Below are 27,455 nucleotides of genomic sequence, written 5' to 3' on the forward strand. Positions count from 1 at the left end.
AAAGCTAATCAGCAGGTCCAGAAGGGACCATTGAAGCAGTGGCATTGAAACGGCAGGGGACGTCTTGGGTAGGAAATGTATATTTCCCTATTTTATACTATTGCCACCTTTAAATATATACCCTTTAAAAAGGTCTTACATAAGTGCGCTGCCTTCAACCGCAGCAATCGGAGTGAAGCTCTGATCACTGCTGTTTAATAACTTATATGCTGCTGTCAGTCTTTAAATGGCACAATCTGGTGACTCAACAGTTCTGCCACCAATTGGGCCATTTGTGCAGTATTTCCAGGGGCTTTATAGGAGTTTGACGTCTTGCAGTGTATCAGACAAGCAATAAAATAATGGGAGGTTTAAATGCCTTAGGTGAAGGGGAAAAAAAAAAACAAAAAAAACCCCCCAAAAAACAAAGGAAAACTAGAAACACACTAAATATATTTCTAGTGAATAACTTTCATGTTTATATACTATATAGATACAGGCAGATATTACTAGAAGATCGTTCTACCTGGAGGCCAGTAGCAACATCTTTGACATTTTTCCATTCCCAAGTATGTTTATCAGAAATGATTCCAACCTTCACCATGAGTGCAATTAACACAGCTTGCCTGAAAGAAAATAAAGACGTCATTTATTTTACATCGACACACAAAGTCTAAAGCCACGAGAACCACCAACTCCAGCACAACTATGTACATAAACACAAATCTTCCCAATGATCAGTCTACAGGGGATTCTGGCAGGGAAGCTGATGCCTTGCACACATTGGTTGGTTTGAGTGTTGATGCAGGAATAAGAATACTAAATCTGAATATTGCCTATGTCTAATACAAAAGAGACCACAATATACAGTATAACAAAAATAGACCAATCTTTATATCAGGCTCAAGGTATAAGAATACATGGGCACTGTACTCTCTTGGTGCTATCACACTGCAGCAGGGAGAGGACGTTATAGCACCTATAGTGCTGACAGAATGATGACGAGTAAATACTGCATATTCATGGTTCCATCTTGTGTCACTTCTTTTAACCATTTCAGGGTTCAGAAACAATTAAATGGTTATAAGAAGGAACAAGCTCAATCTTCTGAACTCGAAAGTATAGAGTGAAAGACGCTGGTGGTGGACATGCTGCAGGAACAATGTCAAAACCACCAGAGAAGACACTTAAGGAAAACGACAGCTTAGCGAGTCTAAAAAGACACCGTGTGCACAATGATGGTTTATTCTGGGAATATAAAAAACAAAGTCACACTGAGAATTGACAAGTTACCGTATTTTTCGTTTTATAAGACGCACCGGATTATAAGACGCACCCCAAATTTGGAGGAAAAAAAAACAAAACAAAAAGTGAAAGAAAAAAAAATGGGGTCCGTTTTATAATCTGGTGGGGTCTTACCAGAGAGAGGGGGCAGCAGCAGAGCGGGGGTCACAGAAGGCAGAGGCAGTAGGTATTTGAGTACGGTGATACTGGTAATGGTACAGAGGGAGGCACAGATACTCACTGTGATCTCTGCTCTGTGCGGGGGGGGGGGGGGGGTGGCGAGTCACCTGCCATTCTGAAGATGTCGGCGGTCTATGGTGAGTTCAAATAATGGCTGTTGGGAGTCGGCGCAAGCGCAGATGAGAGCTTGAGCTGAGAGCTCCATCTGCGCAGGCGCTGACTAAGCGCGATTATTTGAATCTCTGACCGCCGACATCTTCAGAATGACTGCCTGCCGCACAGAGCAGCCGCGCGCCGAGCCGAACAGAACAGAGCAGCCGCGCACCAATGCACACATCAGCGCCGTATTCAACAGCGCCGGCAGCACCTGGTAAGCTACATTCGGATTTTAAGACGCACACCTCATTTACCTCCAAAATTTTTGGGAGGAAAAGTGCGTCTTATAATCTGAAATATACGGTATATGCAAATGGAACCAGAAAGACCAAAAAGACAATATTGGGGTGTACCAGCTTTCCATTATGGTTTCTGGCATTTTACAAGATAAACTTGCACATACTAACAGAAGAGAGAAATGAAACTGTGTAATGCAGGTGTGAAGAAAGCCTAAAAGGTTAGTGATCTGGGGCTAACTAGCACATACCACTTATAAAATTTTCATACTATATTACATGAAATACAGTAAGAATTGAGAATACAGAAAATAGCTGTATTCGAAGACAAGCATTGCCACATTTCCTAAGAAACAAATTCCCCTTAGGGCTTGTTCACACTTTGCGTTTTTACTGTAGCAGAAAAATAAATGAGATTTCTTAAATCTCATTCACACTGTCCACCCCTGTCTTAAACCGTTCCATTTCAATTTTCAAATTTTTTTTTTACTAGGTGACTGAATGCAAAAAAAAAAAAAAAAAGAATTAAATGCAATAAAAAACCTGCATGAACAATGGATCAAAAAGGCATAATGTATGCAGCAGTTTCCTACTGCAAAAAACCCCAAAACACTGAATATGTGCATATGGGCCGCAAAGAGCAATGATTTTTCAGTTACCAGTTTCTTTTTCTGGTGATAATAAAAAGGTAACAGACACACTACCCCAAAATTTTTATTATTTTTTTATTATTGTTAAAATATTTTTCTCCAGAGCACCTATAAAAGGTGAAGCAGGGTCTTATCCTAATAAGATTAATCTTTTTCTGGTGAGACCTGGCACGGTTTAGTAATCTGGTCATGAAGCGCATCACAAACCTCTGAAAATACACTCCATGAAACTGCAGAGACTATACTGTAAAGAAGATGGAGTCCATCATTCTGAAGGAAGGAAATAGGTAGGTTGTCTGTATATTTGGACAAATTTCCATTTCTGATTCTAGGGTCACATTAACAGTTCAGCAATGTGAAATACAGCGCAGGGTGCCCATATTTTAAAGGGAACCTGTCACCAGGTTTTTCCCTTATGAGCTGCGGTCACCACCAGTGAACCCTTATAGACATCATTCTGGAATACTGTATATAAGTGCCCAGACCACTTTATATAAAATGAAAACCACCCTTATAATATTCATCTAGGGGGCAGTCCTGTCCAATGGGTGTCGCTGGTCGTGGGTCCGGTGCCTCCATCTGCTGTGATCGCAGTTATGCTTTTTCCCAGCCAGGTGTGGATGACGCATCCTACATCATCCACACAGGTTGACATTGCGGTCCTGCACAGGTGCATTTTGATCTACCATGCCAAGGGCAGATCAAAGTATTGTAGTGCACAGGTGAAGGGAAAGGCCAAAAACAGCCCTCGAATGAGCACTACAATACTTTGATCTGTCCGCTGAGGGCAGATTAAAGTGTGCATCTGCAGGAGCGCAATGCTGGCCTGTGTGGATGATGTAGAATGCATCATCCACACTGGGCTGGGAAGAAGGACAATCACAGCAGAAGGGAAGCGCTGGACCCACGACCAGCGACACCCAATGGATCAGACCACCCCCTAGGGGAGTATTATAGAGCTGTTTTTTACATTATACAGAGCGGCCTGGGCTCTTATATACAGTATTCTGGGACGCTGTATATAAGAGCCCACTGGTGGTGGCTGCAGCTCAGAAGGGAAAAACCTGGTGACAGGTTAGCTTTAAACTGGTGTTCCCTTCTTTTTTCCGATTTAGTAAAACAATGAAGTTCCTGTCCAGTGGGTTCAATAACCAGAGGCACACATACCAGAAAGAAACAAAGACGACCATCTTCACACACAGAAATTTGCCAACGGGTTGAATAGGGTTCAATTCTTCCTTCAATACTTTGTAGAACAGGACAAGACAGTACATAGCAAACTAGAAAATAAAAAATAGCATACAGATAAGCAGCTTAGGAAAATGACATTGAACTCAGTACAGGGTTGAATGGTTAATAGAGTATAAAGAATTATGGGCTAGAAACTTCACTGTAGGTATAAGCGAGTGACCACTAATGAGACCCCTACAAGCTCTCCTGTGAGGAGCAATTTATTCAGAGTCAGATTTGGCAACCTCTTTTTTCTAGACAACTTTTTAAAACATCAGACAGCATACATTTTTAACAGTCAATTTGGAAACCAAGGTGGTTAACGAGAAAGATGAGAATATATTTCTATAGATCCAGATACACAGGAGTATTTACTGTAAAATGTGCATGGCAGTCATGACGAAAGTGGCTTTAATGAAAGCTGGACTCATTTTTACGTTTACTGTGCAGCTTGGTGAGAAGGCAATTACTGTTGGGGCATTATTAGAAAATAGAACAAACACAAGATGATTGTCAATCTTACTCGGTCTGGGGCTCCATGGATGGTCTCGCCTCATGGGGTGAGGATGATTCTCAGAAAGGGCAGGGGAATCAGGTCAATGACCTGGAAAGAGCTAGGACCACAGTCTCAAAAGGTTACTGTTAGGCCTAAGCCACACAGCGAGAAAATCTGTGAGATAAAACATCCCATTCCACTCGGACCAATTCTAGCCTGTGTGTCAGCGCACATGAGCGATTATTTTCTCAGTCCTAATCAGACCAGGAAAACAATCGCAGCATGCTGCGACTAATGCGAGACTCTTTTCTCTCGAACCCATTCAAGTGAATGGGGCGAGAGAAAAATCACACTGCACTCGCGGTACACCAGTGTACCGCGCGTGCAGAGCGAGAATCGCAATAGCCGGCTACGGAGGAGAGGGAGAGAAATCCCTCCCTTCTCCCCTCCTCCGTACCGGCCCGCCCCTCCTCAGCACTGGCCCGCTCTCTGCAGCTGAGGTCCGCTCGCACAGTCGGACCGCAGTCGCAGGGATACTAGCATGACACTCGGCTCCTACTGTGCTGCCAGCGCGAGCAGAGTGTCATGTGAGCATCGCAGTAGTGCCCCGTGTGGCCCTGGCCTTAGTAACACACTACGCAATCATGGATTAAAATTGAGAAGGGCACGCAAAATCCTCCTGCCACACATGTCCAGGACCTTTTTGAAGGTCACCAGTGAGCATCTGATTAATCCAGTAGAGGCATGTGGTCAGATGAGACCATATAGAACTTTTTGGTATCACTTGCATTCACTAGGTTTGGAGGAAGAAGGATGAGTACATCCTCAAGAACACCGTGCCATCTGTGAAGCAAGATGGTGGAAACATCATACTTAGGGGGTGATTTTCTGCAAAGGGGACAGGACGACTGTACCGTATTGAAGGGAGGATGGATGGGGTCATGTATCACAAGATTTTGGCCAACAACCTCCTGAACCTCCTTCAATGAGCTAAAACTCAATGTTGCCCAGTGACAACCCCAAAACCTGAAAGATCTGGAGAAGATCTGTATGGAGGAGTGGGCCAAAATCCCTGCTGCAGGGTGCAAATTTCATCAAGAACTACAGGAAACATTTGACCTCTGTAACTGCACCAAAAGGGTTTCTGTACCAAATATTAAAGTTCTGTTTTTCTCTTGTATCAAATACTTTTCATGCAATAAAAATACAAGAATAAAAAAAAAAAAACAAAAAAAACAACCCCCCCAAAAATACAAAATGTGATATTCAGGATTTTCTTTTATTTTGTCCGTTACAGTTGAAGTGTACCTATGATCGATCTCTCCATTCTTTGTAGATTGGAAAACTTGCAAAATCAGCAGTGTATCAAATACTTATTTTGCTCACTGTACAAACACAAATAATATATATACGACATTAAACTGTGCAAAGGGATTAAAGTAATAGAGCAAAACCATTAGACTTATACCAGGCAGGTAGCGGTTGTCTTCTAGAGCTCGCATTATCCTTTAGCCCCTTAATGACCGCAGGCAGTAATATTACATCCTAGCGGTCATAATGTTACTGCCCGCGGTCTGGAGGCGGCAGCATGCCACGATCGGCACACATCTCAGCTGATTTTCACAGCTGAGATGTGTGCCTGCTAGGCACGAGCAGAGTAGTTATCTGCTCGTGCCGTTTAACCCCTTAAATGGCGCTGTCAATATGTGACAGCGCCATTATAACGGCATCGGCGGTAAACTTTACCGGCCGATACCGGAAGTCACGTGATGTGATCACGTGACTTCCGTTGGTTGTCATGGTAGCAGAGGGTCATGTGATGACTACTGTACTATACATGAATTACTTTCAGTTTCACTCGGCCCAGAGACGAGTGAAGCAGAAAGTGAGCGTATCTGCTGTTCACAGCTGTGTAGCTGTGATCAGCAAATAGGGCAGAGCGATCGGATTGCTGATCGCTATAGCCACTTAGGGCGACTAGTAGAATAAAAATAAAAAAAAGTTTTAAGAAATTAAAAAACCTAGAAGTTCAAATCACCCCCCTTTCGCCCCATTGAAAATTAAAGGGTTAAAAAAATAAAAAATAAAAAATACACACATTTGGTATCGCCGCATTCAGAAACACCAGCTCTATCAAAATATAAAATCAATTAATCTGATCAGTAAATGGTGTAGCGGCAAAAAAATTCCAAACGGCAAAATTACGTTTTTTTGTCGCCACAACTTTTGCGCAAAATGCAACAACAGGCGATCAAAAAGTAGCATGTGCGCAACAATGGTACAGTTAAAGTCAGCCTGAGCCGCAAAAAATAAGCAGTCACTGAGCCATAGATCCCGAAAAATGAGACCGCTACGGGTCACGGAATATGGCGTAAAACATGCGCCACTTTTTTTCCAAACGTCCGTTTTTTTTTTAACCCCCCCCCACCCCCCCTTATATAAAAAGTAAACCTACACATGTTTGGTGTCAACGAACTCGCACTGACCTGAGGCATTACACCCACACATCAGTTTTAACATATAGTGAACACAGTGAATAAAATATCTCAAAACCAATAGTGCTATCACACTTTATTTGCAATTTTTCTGCCATTTTCCAGTACATTATATGGTAAAACTTATGATTTCATTTAACCTTCGTCCGGCTGAATAGGTACAATTGTAACTATTCCCTTTTTAAAGTACAATAATTTTTTTTTTTTTTCGAAAAGCCGTAGAGGGCTGAAATTTCGTGACATCTCAGCAGTTTTGGTCCAGAACATATTGGCCAAATTTCAATAAAATATCTCCACCCCCTTCCGAGATAAGGGGTCGAGAAATTTTGGCAAAATTATGCAGCCTGACAAAGGTTAAAAGTACAGCTCGTTCCGCAAAAAAATGAGCCCTCATATGACAATATTGACTGAAAATTTAAAAAGTTACGTCTCAAAAGAATGGCGAAAAAAACCCCCCTAAAATCGGCCGGTCGTGAAGGGGTTAACAGCAATGACTAGATCCTGCTCCAATCGCTTTTTTGATATTAGGATGACGAACTCAATTACTGACATTGCCGTAAAAATGGTTGGATTGTATCTGCACTGGTATCCATACCCCATCTATGCCCTTTAATTGCAGATGCCAATGGATTGTCATGGGATTTGGGGGCGTAATGAAAGCCTCCATGGTCCACCTTTGAAGGCCTGGCTGTTGCAGCAAGTGAGATGAGAACATCAATATATCTATATACTGTAATACTTCACTATTGCAGTATAGCGTACATAAAATTAAATTACTGCAGGTTCAACGGAAATCAAAATAGGGAAATTAAAGTAAAAACTAATAATAGTATGTAAAAAAATAAATTTTAGCTGAAGCAAAAATGATAAAATTATAAGATTAACCTAAGTGGTAAACATCACAAAAAGGGAGAAAATAAAATAAATTATGGCTCTTGGAACAAAGGGAGTAAGAAACAAAAGCTCAAGAACAAAACAAATGGCCCTGAAGGGTAGACGACCTGAACAGGAGCTCAGCTAGGAGTCTTGATTGCTATATTACTGCAATTTTGAAGACAAATAGAGAAGAAAAAAAAAAAAAAAAAAGATATAGAAAACGTTATGTGCTGTTGCTCTGCCTGCTCCATCTCTACACTATGCTGCCGTAGTATTAGTTTAGGAAACTTGACAATCCTTTAGTTGTTACTTTTTAAGCGAGGAGTTCCTTGGGAGCTACATGTGGCTCGCAGGCCATTATGTGTGTCTCGCGAATATCGGCCAGCTTGGTAAAGAACCACCAGGACTAGCAAACAGCTATGAAAAGCAGGTCTTAAGATGGTGAATTTTATGGAGTAGCCCCTCACAGAAAAGCAGACCTGAAAGCTGAAATATTGGGGGGATATATATTGTAAGTTGCAGATAAGATGATAGTAAGAGGTGATTGAATCAAGCTGTAATAGTAAGGGTGGAATGCTTGATGTAAGAATACCCAGTCTGGGTAAAGTGGGCGGGTATTCTGTCTATAAGGGAGAGAGGTGAAACGTCTTCCATTATGTGCTTTTTAACGGGAAGCTTTGGCTGTCCTGATACCAGGTTCTGGACGTCACTACTGAATGCGGCTCTCGACCATCTGACGTAGCTGTCATTATAACAAAGGTTGGGGACCGCTGTTCTAAGCAAATGACAAGGAAATGGAATTTTGCCCCATGACACACATCATCTTTGTCTAGGTAACGGATTCAAAAGGTGACAACCCATGTGGCTTCCCTAATGACTGCCCTTTTTCAAAATAAATACCACAATTACGTAAAAGAAAAATTACAATATGCCTTAAAAAGAAATGTCCCCAGGCCAAAAGTGGCCGATTTCTTATGTCAGTCCACTGCTCCCTTAACCCCTTCATGCCACAGCCATTTCCAGGTTTTTGAGCTTTCGTTTTTTTTCTCCCCTTCTTTCAAGGGCCATAACTTATTTTTCTGGTAATATATGATGGCTGTTGTGTTGCAGGAAGACTTGTACTTTGGAAAGACACCATTCATTTTACCGTGTACTGTGCTGGGAAACTGCAATTTCACCACACTTGGATTTTTTTTCCAATTAAAAAAAAAGGTAGTTTTTGGTGCCATTTTCAGACAGCCATAATGTTTTTATTTTTTGGGATCTGGGGCTAAGTGATGCCTTTTTCTTGTTCCCTAAGCTGACTTTTTACTGATACAATATTGCTTAGATGCGATATTTTGATGGCCTCTTATTGCAATGCTCCCGCGGCCAAAAAAAAAAAAAAGTTTTCATTGTATTCCCTTGTCCCCTTAGGGGACTTGAAGCTGCGATTGTCCAATAGCTTGTTCTGTACAGAGAGCATCAGCCCTGCTCTGTATAGTGTGAATCATGATCTTTTTTTTGAATGCTGGCATGACAAACAGGGTCATCAGCTGACCCCCAGTTGTCATGTCAACGCACCAGCGCCCAGCGATGACATCACGGGTGCGCCGATGGGAGCAGGGAATAATGTACTCCCCATCGGTGCGTGTTAAATCCTGCTGTCAGAGATGAACACCGGAATTTAACCGGTTAACCGCAATGGGCGGATCTCTGATACCCCAGCAGTTGTCAGAGGCACAAGTTAGCTGACAGGTTTAAAAAAAACAAAAACACAAAAAAAAACCAAACCACATTCAGTGGAGCAACAGTAATAAAAAAAATAAAATAAAAATAAATAAGAGTAAAAACTGCCACTGGCTGACAGGTTCTCCAAGCAACAACTAAATAAATATATAATATTATATTAAAATCATCACATACGGTATTAGTTTACACAGGCAGAAACTGGCTTCTATAAGGCACAATGTAAATATACATTTTCATACATCTTACCAACTGAGAGGCATTGTTAATTATCACCAAATACGTCCAGGCATTTTTTAGATTAAAATCTCCTTCGCCGTAGATACCAGTCAACTGACAAATCCTAAAAGGCAGCAGAAGAGTAATGATCATATTTCCATAACGTTCGCTATTCTTTACATTCAACACTTACCAAGATATGGGGCATGAAAAACATTTCACAAGACATTCACGTACACTCACCATTAAATCTAGTGATCTGCCACGACCTCTTGTTTTGTGCTACAACAGTGAAAAAACTTTTAGGCCCTGTGCGCACTTGAAAATAGAATTTTCTTAAAAATTTTTTTCGCACACTCAGAAAGATTTCAGATCAGGCAAAAAAAAAACAAACGCAGCAAACCGCACCCAAAAAACGCATCCAGTTTTACTGCGGCTTGCCGTGGTTTTGCCATGGGTTGGTACCTGTGTTTTTATGCCTTCAATGCAATAAAGCACATTGAAAAAAGAAAAAAAAAAGAAAAAAGTGAGATCGAGAGAGAGAAGGACAAATAGATTTTACAGCTTTTATTTCAATTTCTCATACAGCAGTGACCCTGTGGGACCTTGGGTCCGAGTTCTTGCAGGGTCACTGCCGGTCGGTGACGTCACTCTCTTACCGCTTGTGAAGCCCTGAAGTTCTCGCGAGCGGTAATGTGTTGATATCACTGACCATGAGAAATGTCCTGTAGTTACCCCTGCAGCATCATTCACGGAATGAGGCTGCATTGAGTACGTCTCAGATGCGACCGGATCACTATGCAAGCGTCGTGGGACCTTGTGTGGATTACACCGGACCTGGAGGGGTATTTAGGGAGTTTAATAAAGTGGTGAAAGAGGTTTTTTTTGTGTGTTTTATTTCAAATAAAGGATTTTTAGGTGTGTGTGTTTATTGTCACTTACAGATTAGTCATGGCGTGTCAGACGCCAACATTACTAATCTTGGACTTAGTGGCTATGGGCTGCCATTAACTCCTTATTAACCCGATTGCCACCGCATCACGGCAATCGTGATGAGCCGGGTAGAGTCCCGGGACTGTCGCATCTAATGGATGCTGCAAATCCGGGCGGCTGCTGGCTGATATTTTTAGGCTGGGGGAGGGGGGGGGCCTCTCCATTCTGAGAATACCAGCCCTCAGCCTTGTGGTTTTATCTTGGCTGGTATCAAAATTGGGGGGGTGGGGGGGGGACCGCACGCAGCTTTTTAAAAATTATTTATTTTACTGCACGATAGAGACCCGTCCACCGGCGGCTGTGATTGGTTGCAGTGAGACAGCTGTCACTCAGCGTGGGAGCGTGTCTGCCTGCAACCAATCACAGCCACCGGTGGGCGGGGGAGCAGTGAATATGAGATGGAATAACGAACGGCCAGCATTTTCAAAAGCAGAAGCCGCCGGAGCAGTGTGACAGCCACATGGTGATGGGTAAGTATGAAGCGCTTGCTCCAACCCCTTTGCGCCCGATTCTGGTTCCCATAGTCCTTGTATGGGGAGTAGTATCTGGCCAAATACCAGCCCTCCGCACGTATGTTGTTGTTTTCTATGTGCCTATGTATTATATATGTATGTGTCTGTGTGGGAGTATGAGGTGTGTGTATTTTCTCTGCTCAATTTATTCTTCCTCTCCTAGTGACATCACTTCCTTGCAAAACGCAGGGTAGTGAGGAACATTATGTCCCGAAAAATGCGAAATACGCGGGAATAACACAGGAAAATGCAATGAAACGCACATATTTTGCTACCTGCGTTATTCCCTGCGATATTTCATGATTACATTACAGTCAATGGGGTAGAATACCGCAGGTACCTGCAGAAAGGAAGTGACATGCACATTATTCGGAAATTCCGCAGCAAAAACTTTTGGGTGAAAAAAAAACTGCAGTGTGCACACAGCATTTTTTTTTTTTTATCATAGGTTTTGCTGGGGAAGGAATGCAGCAAGTTTATGAACATTTTCTGTAGCAAAACCGCAGAAAAACCGCGGTAAAAACCGCAGTGTGCGCACAGGGCCTTACTCCTGTTTTGAGCCCAGAGCACTGAGAAGATACAAAAGGGAGTAGACAAATGAACGGTGGGCAATTAATTTTACAGAGGAGCCACATGCAACCGTGACTGTTGTGGATGGCCAAACCGATAGGCTTAAATTAATTCTGTCAATATTAATTATAATTTCTATTTTACTTTAATATTTGTAGCACTCAAGTAGAATTATGCCAACACTACCCCTATGTACCGTACGAGTCCCCGCACAGCCCTCCTATATACAGTGAGCCTTGGCATAGCCAACTATCTACAGTATGATGCCACAAAACCCCAAATATACAGTATGAACCCTCACATACTGGAACCCGGGTACTGGTCGGACGCTGATCGGAACCTCGAACCATGCGGATCCGGATTTTTCAGATCCGGGTCCGCTCAACACTAGTCATTGCGTCTGCTGTGTCACTCACATGAGCCAATTGGTAGAAGATGGAGCAGTTGACTCCATCCTCCACTAATACTAATGTATTCACCGCAATCTGCATCCTGAAAATGCAAACAGCGGCATCATTGGTATGGGGCGGCAGAGGCCATGGTGCGGCTTGCATTTCACCCAGATCTGCTGTACACTTAGTTTTGTTTCTAGACTACAGGTAAAAAAAAAACAAAAAAAAAAAAAAACCACATCAAAATCTGCCCCAAAAATGACAACCAGCCTAATACAGATGTGTATGACACGCATAGCTCATTATAATACTGGGGTAATAAAAATCTAAACGGTGGCATTTACTGCTGTAGTTCATACGCAGCTTAGTAAAACAGCTTTCAGAACATGTGGCTCTGTTCACACCAGTCTTGAGAGGGCATGCTGGAGTCAGAGGCACCTGATTCATTAAGAGGCACATAAGAGAAAATGTCAAAAATCACTAAAACTTTGTGCAATTCCGCATTGAGAAATAATTTTACCACTTTTCAAAGCAATTTATGCCAGATTACTTCTGGCCTCCTCTACAATCTATCCTAAACCCCGCTTAATCCACCTCTTCCCCCGCTATTCCCCAGCCTCGCCACTCTGCCAATCCCTTCACTGGCTTCCCATCGCCCAATGACTCCAGTTCAAAACATTAACCATGACATACAAAGCCATGCACAACCGGTCTCCTCCTTACATCTGGGACCTAGTCTCCCGGTCCCTACCTGCACGCAACCTCAGATCCTCACAAGATCTCCTTCTCTACTCCTCTCTAATCTCCTCTTCCCACAATCGCATACAAGATTTCTCCCGTGCCTCCCCCATACTCTGGAACGCTCTACCTCAGCATATCAGACTCTCCCCTACCGTGGAAAGCTTCAAGAGGAACCTCAAGACCCATCTCTTCCAACAAGCCTACAACCTACAATAGCCCTCAGTTCAGTACACCACTGCGCAACCAGCTCTGTCCTCACCTATTGTACCATCACCCATTCCCTGTAGACTGTGAGCCCTCGCGGGCAGGGTCCTCTCTCCTCCTATACCAGTCTGTTTTGTACTGTTAATGATTGTTGTATGTATACCCTCTTTCACTGTAAAGCGCCATGGAATAAATGGCACTATAATAATAAATAATAATAATTACTTGCATAATTGCTTTGATGAATTGGGGTAAAGATGTCCTATAGCTGGGACCCCTGCCAATTACAAGAACGCAGCAGGGATTATATGGGTGGACAAATTGCAAAATGCGCCATGTCACTGTAGGGTCTAAGGGGCAAGGTTTTTCCTTGTGGAAAGTGACATGATTGACATTTAAGTGTAAGGAGGCTTAAGAGCTACGCTGGGAAATTAAATTTGCAAATTACCTCTTATTGGAAGCCAACATAGGCAATGTATGTATCATAAGGAATTACTGGACACCATAATGTATCTATGAGCTACTGGTATTACCAGGACTTTACATCAAAGGAATCAGCCATGTACAGTGAAGAGTTGCATGACCTGTGAGGCAAGAAGGCCATTGTGTGTTCTGTGATGATCTGACCTTTGTTCTATCAACAGGCTAAAGATTGCACCTTCATGTGAATTGAACTGGGTGCCTTTAGCCTCTTGGAAGATACACAACTCCTGTGGTGTTCATGAATTGAATGTCCTTGTTTATGGCCTAGTAAAATAAACATTGGTAAACAATCCCTTGTTCAAGTGGAATACAAGCCATTGTTCTGGAGATGGACATCAAGTCTCCAACCTCAATGGAGTGTAAACCTGTCCTCAGGCTTTGTGATATGAAAGACCTTTGCTATATACCAGGACACAATCCAGAGGGTTCACAGGTTTGTCAAGACTCGTCTAAAGGCCACTTTACACGCAGCGACATCGCAAAAGCGATGTCGTTGGGGGTCACGGAATTCGTAACGCATATCCGGCCTCGTTAGCGATGTCGTTGCGTGTGACACCTATGTGCGATCGAAAAAGGTCGCAAAATCGTTAATCGTTGACATGCTCCCCTATTCCCAAATATCGTTGCTGCTGCAGGTACGATGTTGTTAGTCGTCCTGCGGCAGCACACATCACTATGTGTGACACTGCAGGAACGAGGAAGCTCACCTTACCTGCGGCCGCCCGCAATGAGGAAGGAAGAAGGTGGGCGGGATGTTCGTCCCGCTCATCTGCGCCCCTCCGCTTCGATTGGGCGCCCGCTTAGCGACGACGCTGTGACGCCGAACGAACCGCCCCCTTAGAAAGGAGGCGGTTCGCCGGTCACAGCGACGTCGATAGGCAGGTAAGTAGTGTGATGGGTCCGAGCGATGTTGTGCGCCAGGGGCAGCGATTTGTCCGTGACGCACAACCGATGGGGGCGGGTACGCACGCTAGCGAGATCGCAGCGTGTAAAGCGGCCTTTAATCTTTTAACAAATTGACCTTGGAGAGCCACTCTCAGGAAAGCATTTACATCAGCAGCCATATGCATGTTCCTGGACAACTCAAAGGACTGACCTGATTGGATGGTACTATCATGTGGAGGTGTTACAGGGATGGGCACTGTATGGGCCATGTTTGATGGTGTGTGATTAGCTCGGTATGCTACCTTTATATCAATCTACCCACTTGCCATCTTCCACCACCCTCTCCTATTACCTTTTCCCCTTCATTGTATCCTTTCCCTTATGTATATCATTGTAAATACCATATTTGTAATAAATCCTCTTTTAAAGATCCAGTAGCTCTTGTTAATCATAATTAACTGGCACCCCAAAACTCAGCAGATTTCTACATCTCTTCAGAGAGGAAGAGGACTTGATTTCTAGATGCTCATACTTTGCACTGACGAGGGGCAATACCGCAAAGCATCGTGCTGACAAATTAAGATTCAGGGTTGGCTTTTATCCCACGTCATATGGCAAGGCTTGTTACAGAGTCAAAATGGGCTTTTAGGATTGCTACTTCCGATAGGTGGCACTAGAGTTCAAATCCTCTTCCTCTCTGAAGATGTAAATTTGCATTCAATGTCATTGTATTAAAGTGAACCTGTCAGGTGCAATATGCACCCAGAACCATTAGCAGTTCTTGTTAATCCCAGCATCTAGTAGCATAGATAAAGAGATCTTTAGAAAAAGTATTTCTAAAAATCTTTTATCATATGCTAATGAGTGCAGGGACTAGTCGAAAGGGCATTACTTCCCCCAACTAGTCTGCCCTCTTAGTATGGTAGCATGCCCACAGGGGCGTGCTACCATGCTACTCAATGCAGCATCACCAGTAGTGACGCGAGTACCTGTGTCCGCTGTCTCCAATGTTCAGAAGTCCCGGACACTTCTGGTTGTGCGCAGTATGAAGCTGAGTGTACGCATCCCAGCTTCAGACAGGTCTAGTGCGCATGACCGGAAGTGCCCAGACTTCTGTCCAGAGGACACAGGTACGCACGTACCCGCTGGTGATGCTGCTTTGAGTAGCATGTTAGCACTCCCACAAGGGTGTACTACCATGCTAAGAGAGTGGACTAGTCGGGGGAAGTAACGCTCTTGCGACTAGTCGCTGGTCTCATTAAGATATGATAAAATATCTTTAGAAATACTTTTTCTAAAGATCTCTTTAGCTATGCTACTAGATGCAGGGATGTTATGCAGAAAATAGTAAAATGCAGCGAGAACTGCTCGTGGTTCTGGCATATTGCACCCAACAGGTTCCCTTTAACTGTCTCAGGGACAGAGGTAGAGAGCTGAACGTTGTACTCGCTAGTAAAGACGTATTTTTCTAACACATGCAGTTAGAGACGTATGGGACAAGGCACAACTTTGTGCATTCTTCACTGTAATACACTACACATGCACTCCTTTTCCATCCCAGTAACAAGTGCAGCACCGTATTTGAGTAGAGGAATGACCAGTTGCATGATCCTCCATTAGGGGCCATTTTATGGATGGGAGCAGCATGTGGTAGGTAGGAAGATACAGCAATGCAAGGGGTTGTGGCTTCACAAACAGCAAATAGGCAGCACAATGTTTAGCAAAGACAGATTAGTAAACTCACTTAAGACATTTCCAAAACATTTCTCAAAATTATACTTAAAAGGGTTATCGTCACTTTTAATACATTTCTTCATAGGCTCAGTTAGTTGTAAAATAAACTGTGCTTTAGTATCCCTCCCCGGGTCAAGTGCTGTGTTCCGCCATGGTCCCGGGTATTTGGCTGCACTGTGCTCAGCAGCTCTGCAGATAATGGTAGCACAAGCTGCTGAGCTTAGTGATTGGCTGCAGCGCTGTGAAAGTGATCTCACTGCTGCAGGAAAACACAGAATGGAGCAGCATCAGAGAAACAGCGATGGACCAACGGAGGGTAAATAATACTCAGCTGATTAAAAAAAAAAGAAGCCTATATGACAATTTTCTGAAGGGGGGGGGGGGGAATCATTTTATAATGATATATTTTCAAAAAAAAAAAAAAAAATCGGCCGCATTGGCCAGTACATAGAAAATCCCCAGTGCTCCATGCTAGCTTTCTGCTTACCTGGCTCCAGCAGTGGTAACCAGTATATGGCATGACCCGGCTGAGACCAGTGGTTGCTTTGGGCGTAGAGAGCTCATTTTTTCTATCTTCTTTACGTTTTTGGATTGTTCTATTTTCATGGCTATCAGATAGTCTCCATTTTTAGTCTTTCCATAAAAAGACCCTCTCCCAGTGTTCATACATTCATATATCACTTGTAATATATATTAGATGGAATAACATTGGAGCATCAAACCTCCAGTAAACAAGTGAAGACAGACACACTGATAAGTTATATATACTTACAGGGCAATTATCGTGGTAACTGGTCGAACCACTGTATACTGGAGCACACCCAGCTTGCATCTAAACAGCAGCACACTGCAAGAAAGAATTCACCGATTATAGAGGCGGGATCTCCACCGCACGCCAGATCTGAGCTAATACCACCCAGAATTAATGTCTTCCCTCAATTACAGTCACATTTCTTGACAAATTCTAGTCTGGTATTTCTTAACTACATATATAAGCTCCCATGTGACTGACAGAACACCTCGTTACTCAGGGACTTAGAAAGGGAGGTGAGGGACAACAATGGAAAACTAGAAAAACGTGCCATTTGGAACCTTGTGAAGTTGGGCAACAAAGGTTCAGGAGTTCCTATACTGGTAATCTAACAGCAAACACTGAAAAAAACGTGCATGTGTATTTCTGTGTGATAACTTGCTAAGCAGCTAATAGAAGTGAGAGCCCATTCTCCAGGAGTTACACACTCTGTACCTGACAAGTACAAATCAATGAGAAAGCTGAAAAAAACCACCCAGACTGCTTTTGGAGCATTTTACCATTGTTTTTGAATGGAAAACTGCCTGGCTTTATTATTCAATGGGGTGAAACCCCCCCCCCCCAAAAAAAACAACACCCCACTACTGGAGAAACTATATATAGGTGTCAAAAAGTCCATGGGAAATCCTTCCAAAATCCCCCCCAAAAAACGTATACACATACTCTTAAAGGGAACCTGTCAGGTGCAATATGCACCCAGAACCACGAGCAGTTCTGGGTGTATATTACTAATACCTGCCTAACTGTCCTAGCCTATAGTACCATAGATAAAGAGATCTTTAGAAATACTGTTTCTAAAGATCCCTTTATCATATGCTAATGAGCTTAGGGACTAGTCGTAAGGGCGTAATTCCCTTCTGCTCATTCCCCGACACTTCTGGTCATGCGCACTAGACCTCTCTGAAGTCAGAACGTGTACACCCGGCTTCATAGTGTGCATGACCTGATCATGTGCACTACCTGGCGTCTGATGCTGTAGCAATGGACAGGTACATGCGTCACCACTGGTGATGACGCTGGCAGTGGGCATTGAATAGCATTTTTCGCACGTCCCTGTGGGCATGTTACTATGCTAAAAGGGCAGAATGAGCGCAGGAACTAATGCCCTTGGGACTAGTCCCTGAGCTCATTAGCATATGATAAAGGGATCTTTAGAAACACTTTTTCTAAAAATCTCTATCAATGCTACTAGATACAGGGACTGTTAGGCAGGGATTAGCAATATGCACCCATAACTGCTCGTGGTTGTGGTGCATATTGGACCTGACAGGATCCCTTTAAGTAGGAGAGAGCACCCCTCAACCACCGCACTGTCTGAAGATCATGAGAAAAAACCCTGGTCAAAAAAACCCGTCTCAGGTTTAGACCATGTTTACACGTTAAGTATTTGGAGAGATTTTACCGCGGCATTTCTAAGCCAAACCAGGAGTGGAACAACCAGGAAAAATATAACAGCCACACGAGCACCACCTCACATATTTAACCCAAAAAGCAAATACTGAACGAGGCATATAAGTAAAAATTAACACTATTTACAAAGATGGAACAAGTATTACACTAATATATACAACATACAGAAAAATCATTTAAAAGAAAGAAAAAAAACAAACAAAAAAAAAAACGACTAGTAGATTTACAACAATTTGTGCAACTTTCTGAAAAGTCATAATTGATAAACCAGCACAAAAAAAAAAAAAATAATAAAAATTAAATAAATAAAATCTGTAAACCTCAAGTAACACCAAAATTGTGAACAGGGAAGGATTCAGCTGCTCCAAAAGTAAAACACAGGCTAGTCCATCTCTCCAAAACTCAGTAGGCCTTATTACTTACTCTCCCATAGGCCAGGGGGGACAGCAACACAGAGGCGGTAGATGTCTCTGCTGATCTTTTGCTTCAAGAACTAGTGCCAGATTTGGACAGCGATTTGTTAAATAGCTCAGGAGGAAAATCATGAAATTGTAGATAACATAGGCTTCATAGCACTCTCTGCAGGTGTCCACATAGATGGCAATGTCAGGATACTTCAAGGCAATCCACTGGTATATAGGCACAGAGGAGACATAAGGCGAGAAATGGAGAAACCTCATTATCCAGCAGCAAATATTACAGCATAAGGAAGGCAAACAACATTATATACAGAGGATCCTCTATCAAATGGATTTATATCAAAGGGGTATTCCCACCCTAAAAATGTAGAGCTTGTCTAATTTATGTTATGGGTAATATAAGAAAAAGGGCATCCGTGACTTCAATTCACCAATCTAGAGCAGACTATTTACCCACTGGATTAGTTTTCAAGCGTGCATACAGCCCCCCCATAAAAGTCTATAGGAGCTAGGGAAGCAGCCCTGTTAGCCTGGGTCCGACATCCACTATTCATTGGCTACATTGATCAGAGCACTTGATATGAGCTATAGGATGATGTGAAGCCATAAATATCTATATGAATAAGCCATTAGCTATAATATAAGCAGACAATATAGTCCACCAGCGATGCCTGGAATCTGCAGAGTCAACAATACAATAAATGCACAATACTTACACTGTCCACACTGTAAATGGGCACCATCCACAGAATACTGCAGAGGAAAAAAAGGGCTGTTTAGAAAAATCATAATAATGCTGTGCAAAGCAGATTACTGACATCAGACGACTATACTGTACCGTATTATGGGTTTCTGCAGCTCAGGCTGCGTGTAGTGAACCAAATGCTGCAAAATCCCCCACAAGGAGATGGGTATGGTCATAAGCACAAATATGCCAGCAATAAACCATGCTTTGGTTTGAACGCCGACCTGCAACACAGCAAACAAAAGCTTTCATTAGTCATCATCATACAAAGGATCCTCCCTGGCATCTTATCATGCTTTACTCATTTTATTCATAATCACAGATGCAGATTCTCTACTGTAAAGGTCCCTTTAAGGCCCAGTCACACACAGCGACTTACCAGCGATCCCCGAAAACGATGCGACCTGATAGAGATCGCAGGTAAGTCGCTGGGAGGTTGCAGGTGAGATGCCACAGTTAGATCTTACCAGCGATGCAGGAACAGTAGCGACCTGTATAACGATCTTAGCAGTCACTGTGACCCTGTCACACAGTGTCAAACACAGCGATGTGTCCTGCCCAGCAAGACATCGCCTTTGAAGAAAATGGCCTGGACCATTCTGCAACGACCAGAGATCTCACAGCAGGGGCCTGATCGCTGGTAGGTGTCACACATAACAAGATTGCTAACGTGATCGCTACTGCGTCACGGAAACCATGACTCAGCAGCGATCTCGCTAGCGATCTCGTTATGTGTGACGGTACCTTTACACAGACTTTCTAGCGATCCCAACCTGGCCGGGATCGCTACAAAGTCTCTGGTAAGTCGCTGGTGATCTGTCAAACAGGCATACCTGGAAAACGACGCAACAGTGATACGGACCTGCAGAACGACCTAGCTGGTCATTGGGGACGTTGTAAAGAAGCTTTTTGAAAGGGAAGTTGCTAACGAAGTCGCTGTAACGGTGTCAAACAAACCGATGCATGCTGCGCAGCGGGAAACAAAGGACCAAAGAATGGTCCTGAGAGAGGTGTAGTGATCAGCAACCTCACAGCGGGGGCCAGGTCGCTGATGCGTGTCAGACACTGCAATGTCGCTATTACGTCACAAAAAAGGTGACGTTACAGCGATGTCGTTTGTGTAAAGGGGCCTTAAGAGCAGTAAGACTATGGATCTGCCATATAATGTTGTAATGATTGATTCGCTACTAAAATTTGAGAGGCCTGGAAGTCTTTCATGAAAGATATATTACAGGTTACATGCACTAGACTGATGGGGTATTGATCCAGGGAACTAGTCTGATTGTCGAATGTACAGTTGGGAAGGAATTTACCCCCTCAACTTGAAGCTAATCGTGTCTGCCCCATGTGCTTGTTTCCTTCCTCTGGCTCAACATGCTAGGTCATGGGTTGAACTGAAGTCTACCTTCAACACTATGCAATTACTGGATACCCTGAGGGTATGTGCTCAGGGTGTCTTAGGCCTCCGACACCCATCCGTGCCGCCGGTACGTGTTTGCCAGTTTTTTCATGTACCGGGGGCACAGACACGTACACCAATGCTACCCTATGGTAGCTGGCACACACACGTAAAACCACAAGGAACGTGTGTCCGTTTGTGCATTTTTCTACACGCTGACATGTCCGTTTTTCTCCGGCAACACGGGTGTCACACGGCCCGCACCCGTACCAGACGGATGTAGTGTGGATGCGGTCCCGTGTGACATGCGCCGGAGAAAACTCACGTGTCAGAGAAAAAAACAACAAACCTTTACTCACCTTCTCCAGCCCTCCTATTTCTGCTGCTGCTGTCACTTGCTGCCGACCGCCGCTCATTATTCTCATTTAATATTCACTTCACTGCGGCCGGCGGCAGCAGCAGCGGGGAGTCGGCAGGGCTGGAGACTGAAGATCAGCACCACAGACAGCAGCGCGGACCACGTGAGTATGTAAATTACCAGTTCTCCATGTGTTATCGCGGATAGCACACGGAGAACACACGTGGCCCGCACGTACCGGAGACACGTAATTCCCTACATGTAACACGCAGGGAGAATACGTGTCTCGCGGCACGTGCGTGATTTTCACATGAGTGTGGCAGAGGCCTTAGACACGGGTGCACCTGTCAAGATTCCCCAGCAAAGCTGCTTCAAGAAAACTGAAGCTGGTGGTTGTTTTGCTGAAGCAGCTTTCATGGCGGTGTCCCCATAGTGCTTGCAGTGGCTCGCTGTCTGCGTCTTTTATTCCATACTTTGTAGAATCAGCATCCTCCCTTCTTTTACTCGTTTCAGTGTTTCCAAACCCTGAAGTAATTAAAAGACGTGACATAAGAACGACCATGTGCTCAGCTGTGCATTGTGTTCACTTTTTAAGGCTATACCTAAAAGGTGTGGTTGCAGTTTAGGATTTTGCTCCAAATTAAAAATAAGTCCCCGGCCTCATTAGCATAACATAAAAGATCTTTAGAAATACTTTTTCTATAGATCTCCATCTATGCTAATGTATACAGGGATTACTAATATGCATCCAGGACTGCTCGTGGTTCAGGGTGCATATTACACCTGACAGGTTCCCTTTAACAAAAACAAAAAACATAAAAGACATTCTGAAGCGGAGTCTGTTCCACAATTCTTATTAAAAAATACACCTTGTACAAGCTCCCTGATGACTTAAATGGAAACATTCTCTTAAATGCATTCAGTGATTTTTGTCTTGGAAAAAAAAACAAAAAACCCAAACAACGCATAGAAAAGCTAGAAAACGATGAAAATTTTCTCTCATTTTCCTTTGTATTCTCCACTCTTAGTTCTACATTACAAATGCAGAATACAGACCCAAATACTGTAATGTGAACGTAGACTTAGGGGTACTTCTCACATAGTGAGATCGCTGCTGAGTCATGGTTTTTGTGACGCACCAGTGACCTCATTAGCGATCTCGCTGTGTGTGACACTGAGCAGCGATCTGGCCCCTGCTGTGAGATCGCTGCTCATTACACACAGTGCTGGTTCATTTTATGGGCGTTGCTCTCCCGCTGTGAAGCACACATCGCTGTGTTTGACAGCGAGAGAGCAACAATCTAAATGTGCAGGGAGCAGGGAACCGGCGTCTGGCAGCCTGTGGTAAGCAGTAACCAAGGTAAATATCGGGTAACCAAGCGAAGGGCTTTGCTTGGTTACCCGATATTTACCTTGGTTACTAGCATCCCCCGCTCTCAGGCTGCCAGTGCCAGCTCCCTGCACTGCACATGTAGCCGGAGTACACATCGGGTAAATAAGCAAAGTGGTTTGCTTATTAACCCGATGTGTACTCTGGCTAGGAGTGCAGGGAGCCAGCGCTAAGCAATGTGCGCTGGTAACCAAGGTAAATATTGGATAACCAAGCGCTTGGTTACCAGATATTTATCTTCGTTACCAAGCGCAGCATTGCTTCCACGCGTCGCTGGTCACTGGTGAGATCTGCCTGATTGACAGCTCACCAGCGATCCTGAGCAGGTCAGATCGCTAAAGTGTGACAGTACCCTTAGGCTGCTACCCAGTCACATGTATGCGAAGCAGAACCTGATAGACAGAAGTCACAGCCTGGGGACCCGCGATCCAGAAACATTGGGTACAGTTTGTCAATCATGGACATGTGACCGCTACATTAAGACTGGGGCAGATTTTGGATCCAGTCATTATCCGGATTTGGATTACACTATGCACCCCCATGATTCGCACTTACACACTGTGGACCACTAGGTTCTTACCTCCATTTTCTGCATCTCCCATATACATACTGGAATGGCCACCACTAGTCCAACCACATAGAGGAAGACAACCAGCGGCCGGATCCATCTCCGCCAGTTCCCACACGTACAAGGCATTTTAGGACTAGAGCACAAGCGGCCAGTGACTAACACCTGTATAGGGGCAGTAATGAATGGCCATGGGCCACTGGGCACACTCTCCGCACTGAGCCTCACAGTCTGCACTGGGCACACTCTCCGCACTGAGCCGCACAGTCTGCACCGGGCACACACTCCGCACTGAGCCTCACAGTCCGCACTGAGCCTCACAGTCCGCACTGAGCCTCACAGTCCGCACTGAGCCTCACAGTCCGCACTGAGCCTCACAGTCCGCACTGAGCCTCACAGTCCGCACTGAGCCTCACAGTCCGCACTGAGCCTCACAGTCCGCACTGAGCCTCACAGTCTGCACTGAGCACACACTCCGCACTGAGCCTCACAGTCTGCACTGAGCACACACTCCGCACTGAGCCTCACAGTCTGCACTGAGCACACACTCCGCACTGAGCCTCACAGTCTGCACTGAGCACACACTCCGCACTGAGCCTCACAGTCTGCACTGAGCACACACTCCGCACTGAGCCTCACAGTCTGCACTGAGCACACACTCCGCACTGAGCCTCACAGTCTGCACTGAGCACACACTCCGCACTGAGCCTCACAGTCTGCACTGAGCACACACTCCGCACTGAGCCTCACAGTCTGCACTGAGCACACACTCCGCACTGAGCCTCACAGTCTGCACTGAGCACACACTCCGCACTGAGCCTCACAGTCTGCACTGGGCACACACTCCGCACTGAGCCTCACACTCCGCACTGAGCCTCACAGTCTGCACTGAGCCTCACACTCCGCACTGAGCCTCACACTCCGCACTGAGCCTCACAGTCTGCACTGAGCCTCACAGTCTGCACTGAGCCTCACAGTCTGCACTGAGCCTCACAGTCTGCACTGAGCCTCACAGTCTGCACTGAGCCTCACAGTCTGCACTGAGCCTCACAGTCTGCACTGAGCCTCACAGTCTGCACTGAGCCTCACAGTCTGCACTGAGCCTCACAGTCTGCACTGAGCACACACTCCGCACTGAGCCTCACAGTCTGCACTGGGTCCACACTCCGCCTCACAGTCTGCACTGGGCACACACTCCGCACTGAGCCTCACAGTCTGCACTGAGCACACACTCCGCACTGAGCCTCACAGTCTGCACTGGGTCCACACTCCGCACTGAGCCTCACAGTCTGCACTGAGCACACACTCCGCACTGAGCCTCACAGTCTGCACTGGGCACACACTCCGCACTGAGCCTCACAGCTGTCCCCGCACCGCAGCATATGGCTGCCCTTCCTCACCACACACGCCCCGCACACCTCCGCACTGCCCGGCTCATAGTGACCCGTGGTGTCAGCAGTCAGCTGCCTCCCAGCCCGGCGCACAATACACAAGACACTTCCGCCTTCCCACAAGGTGCCCGCCCACGTGAAGGCGGAGTCACCCAGGTCTGGGACGTTATTGGCTCACTCACCCGTCAGTCATCTGTCCCCGCCCTTTCTTATTCACAGATTGGGCAATAAGAAGGGTTGACGCTATTGTCTGTCTAAAATACCCTCGTGATCGTGTCACATGATTAGGTGTGTACGTAAAGGTGCCGCGGTATGACGTCATGAGCCTTAAAGGGACACTGCATTATCACAGTTCTGCATTTGCTGGGCAGCAATGATTTCTGCCAGTTCTCCAGCATACTGCATCCCACACTTATGTAGTCCTGTACTGGGCACGGGACACATTCATATCTCTGATACGGGGGCGCCATCACTGTTTTCTCATTGACGTTACCTGCATAGCAGACTGACCCTATGAGCACGAGTCACATACAGGAGTGGAGCAGCTTCAATCAGAAAAGAATGGTATCATTTGTGTAGAAATCCTGTGTGCCAGTCATGAGAAATCTAGCGTTTGGGGAAATGACAGGTTCCCTTTAATACAAATAATACCTTATTTGTAAAAATCCAATTTGCCGGTTATAAATAGTGTAATATAGAAGCCATATGCAAATCAGGCTGTGAGTGCACTGGGGGCGTGTCAGTGCAGTTGTACTGGATCATCTAAGTGCACTGACACGCCCCCAGTGCACTCACCGCCTGATTCACATATGATTTCTTCACTAGACATCATTTCTGGAGCAGACTGGACGACAGGAACAAACTGGACTTAGGGACTCGGGTGCAGGAAGGCAGGACTGGAACGAACTCAGGAATTCGGGTGTGGAAATACTGGACGTGAACACTGGTGAATGTAGTTAAGGCAAGTAGAAATTCATTAGACCTGACAACTAGCAATTGTGCAGATTACTGACAGGACACATTGCTCAGGCACCTCCCAAAGGGGGGGGGGGGAGGAGGATAATATGCACGCAGGACCACGAGCAGTTCTAGGTGCATATTGCTAATCCCTGTCTAACCGTCCCTGTATACACCAGCATATAGGTCAAGAGATCTTTAGAAAAAGTATTTCTAAAGATCTTTTATCGTACGCTAATGACTGAGGGCAGTAGTCCCCTGGGCATTAGTTCCCCAGCCAGTTTCCCCCATTAGCATGTTAGTACACCCCTGTGGGCGTACTAACATACTAATGAATGTGCAGTGTGCCGCCCCGTGCTCGGCTGCAACTGAGCCGCTTGGGTCTGGACCTTCAGTGCGTGGCTCGAGGGTCTCCGGACCCGGGAGTCCTGCGGTCACTCCGACCAAAAAGGGGTTGGCGGTTTGGGGACGTAGGTGTACGGTCGGAGCCGTGTTTTAAGTTCGTGACGCCACTCACGGGATGTGGTGAAGGTGGACACCACCGCCGCAGTTACGGGGCACCTAGGGGAGATGGTATGCAGCAAGTTGTTAACCCCTCCGTGGGCAGGGATGGTGGCCCTGGGACCCGTTGGGGGTGCTTTGGCGGTGCAGGGAGATGGGCGGCCCGGAGGGCACTGGTGTAATCACTATTAGAATGAAACACTCGAGTCTCTGGTAAACCAAGATGATGGTGGTTGGTGCCCGCAGCCGGCTGCAGTCGGGTTCCCCCACCCGGTTGGTGGTCTCTGCCTTTCTCTTGCACCTGTTTGAGTTGTTGGACTACCTGCGCTTGCAGCATCAGGAGTCCGCTCCCCGGCTTGTGGATGTCGGAAGAGCCCGTTTGCCCGCAGACGCTGGCCCGTGGGATCTCTGAGCCTTGGCGGTGGCTTTCTATCCCCCTCGTTGGGCTGTTGTCTTCTATGAGGGACTTTGGGTGGGAAAGGACCTAAAGTCCAGACCTCAATCAGTTAATTAACTCAGTACAGTAGTTTCTAGACCTCGTTTCAGGGTCTGAGTACCCCCTCTTGTGCTCCCAAGTCTGTTCCCCGGGTCGGTACCGGCAGGCCACTACCCTGTCCCGGTCCACCACGGTTCCACCGAGCCGTCTTCCCGACTCCTGCAGACAGTATGCCTCCTAGCCAAAGGTGCCCGGGCTCCAACCCTGGCACCTGTCAGTGTGTCACAGGCCTGACCTCCTCCACTCCACTCTCCTCAACTGACTCACTGTCAGACTGCACTGTTTTCCTGCCTCAGGCCCTCTGAACTCCTTGGTGGGTGTCGCGGGCGGAGGAGGGGACGCTGCGCTCTCCCACTGCTCGGGTCCGGCTGCCGCTGCTGCGGCCTCTGCTGCTCGGTGGCTCGAGCGATGGGCCGGATCCCGGGGACTCGAGCGGCGCTCCTCGCCCGTGAGGGAAAAGGGGATTGGTTTTGGGGATTTATTGTTGTCCGTGACGCCACCCACGGTTGTGGTGATTGTGTGGACACCACCGCTGCTCTGTATGGGGATCCCGGGAGCGGTGACAGGGAGCAGCTTTGTTGTTGTTCCTCCCCTCCGTGGGTAGGAGGCTAGTTGTCCCGGGGCCCGGTGATGGGGTAGGGATGGATGGCAGGCCGGGTGCGGGGCCTGGTGAGGTGCAGGGTCGCGGGGACAGCGCTGTGCCGTACGGCACGGTGGTACTCACTCAGCCTGAGACGTTGACACAGTTCCCGGTAAAACACACGGCTGGAAAGACGGTTCCCACGGACGGCTGCTGTTGCTTTTCCCCGGTAGTTGGCGGTGACGGTCTCTGTCCCTGCACCTAGTGAAATGTTGGTAGCGATGGGTTCCCACCGGTAACCCGCTCCCCGACTTGGATATGGGCCGGAGGAGCCCCTCTTTGCCCGCGGGCGCTGGCCCTGAGAAACTGGTGCCTTGGCGGTGGCGG

At 45.8% G+C, this 27,455-nt stretch overlaps 1 protein-coding gene across 1 annotated transcript in view; it reads right to left on the reverse strand.

The window, feature by feature from the left end:
• TMEM184C (transmembrane protein 184C) overlaps window positions 1–24,169 on the reverse strand; it is a 39,232-nt gene extending 15,063 nt beyond the window's left edge. The window contains exons 1-8 of the mRNA XM_075348041.1: window positions 23,156–24,169; window positions 19,522–19,652; window positions 19,400–19,436; window positions 18,688–18,893; window positions 16,816–16,890; window positions 9,560–9,653; window positions 3,653–3,765; window positions 506–605 (exon numbers count right to left, since the gene is read on the reverse strand). Coding sequence (XP_075204156.1) covers window positions 506–605; window positions 3,653–3,765; window positions 9,560–9,653; window positions 16,816–16,890; window positions 18,688–18,893; window positions 19,400–19,436; window positions 19,522–19,652; window positions 23,156–23,272 — 873 coding nt within the window. The 5' untranslated portion in view covers window positions 23,273–24,169. The remainder of the gene's footprint in view (window positions 1–505; window positions 606–3,652; window positions 3,766–9,559; window positions 9,654–16,815; window positions 16,891–18,687; window positions 18,894–19,399; window positions 19,437–19,521; window positions 19,653–23,155) is intronic.
• Between the last annotated feature and the right edge of the window lie 3,286 nt (window positions 24,170–27,455).

This window comes from Anomaloglossus baeobatrachus, chromosome 1, assembly GCF_048569485.1.
Source record: "Anomaloglossus baeobatrachus isolate aAnoBae1 chromosome 1, aAnoBae1.hap1, whole genome shotgun sequence".
Classification (NCBI taxonomy): Eukaryota; Metazoa; Chordata; class Amphibia; order Anura; family Aromobatidae; genus Anomaloglossus; species Anomaloglossus baeobatrachus.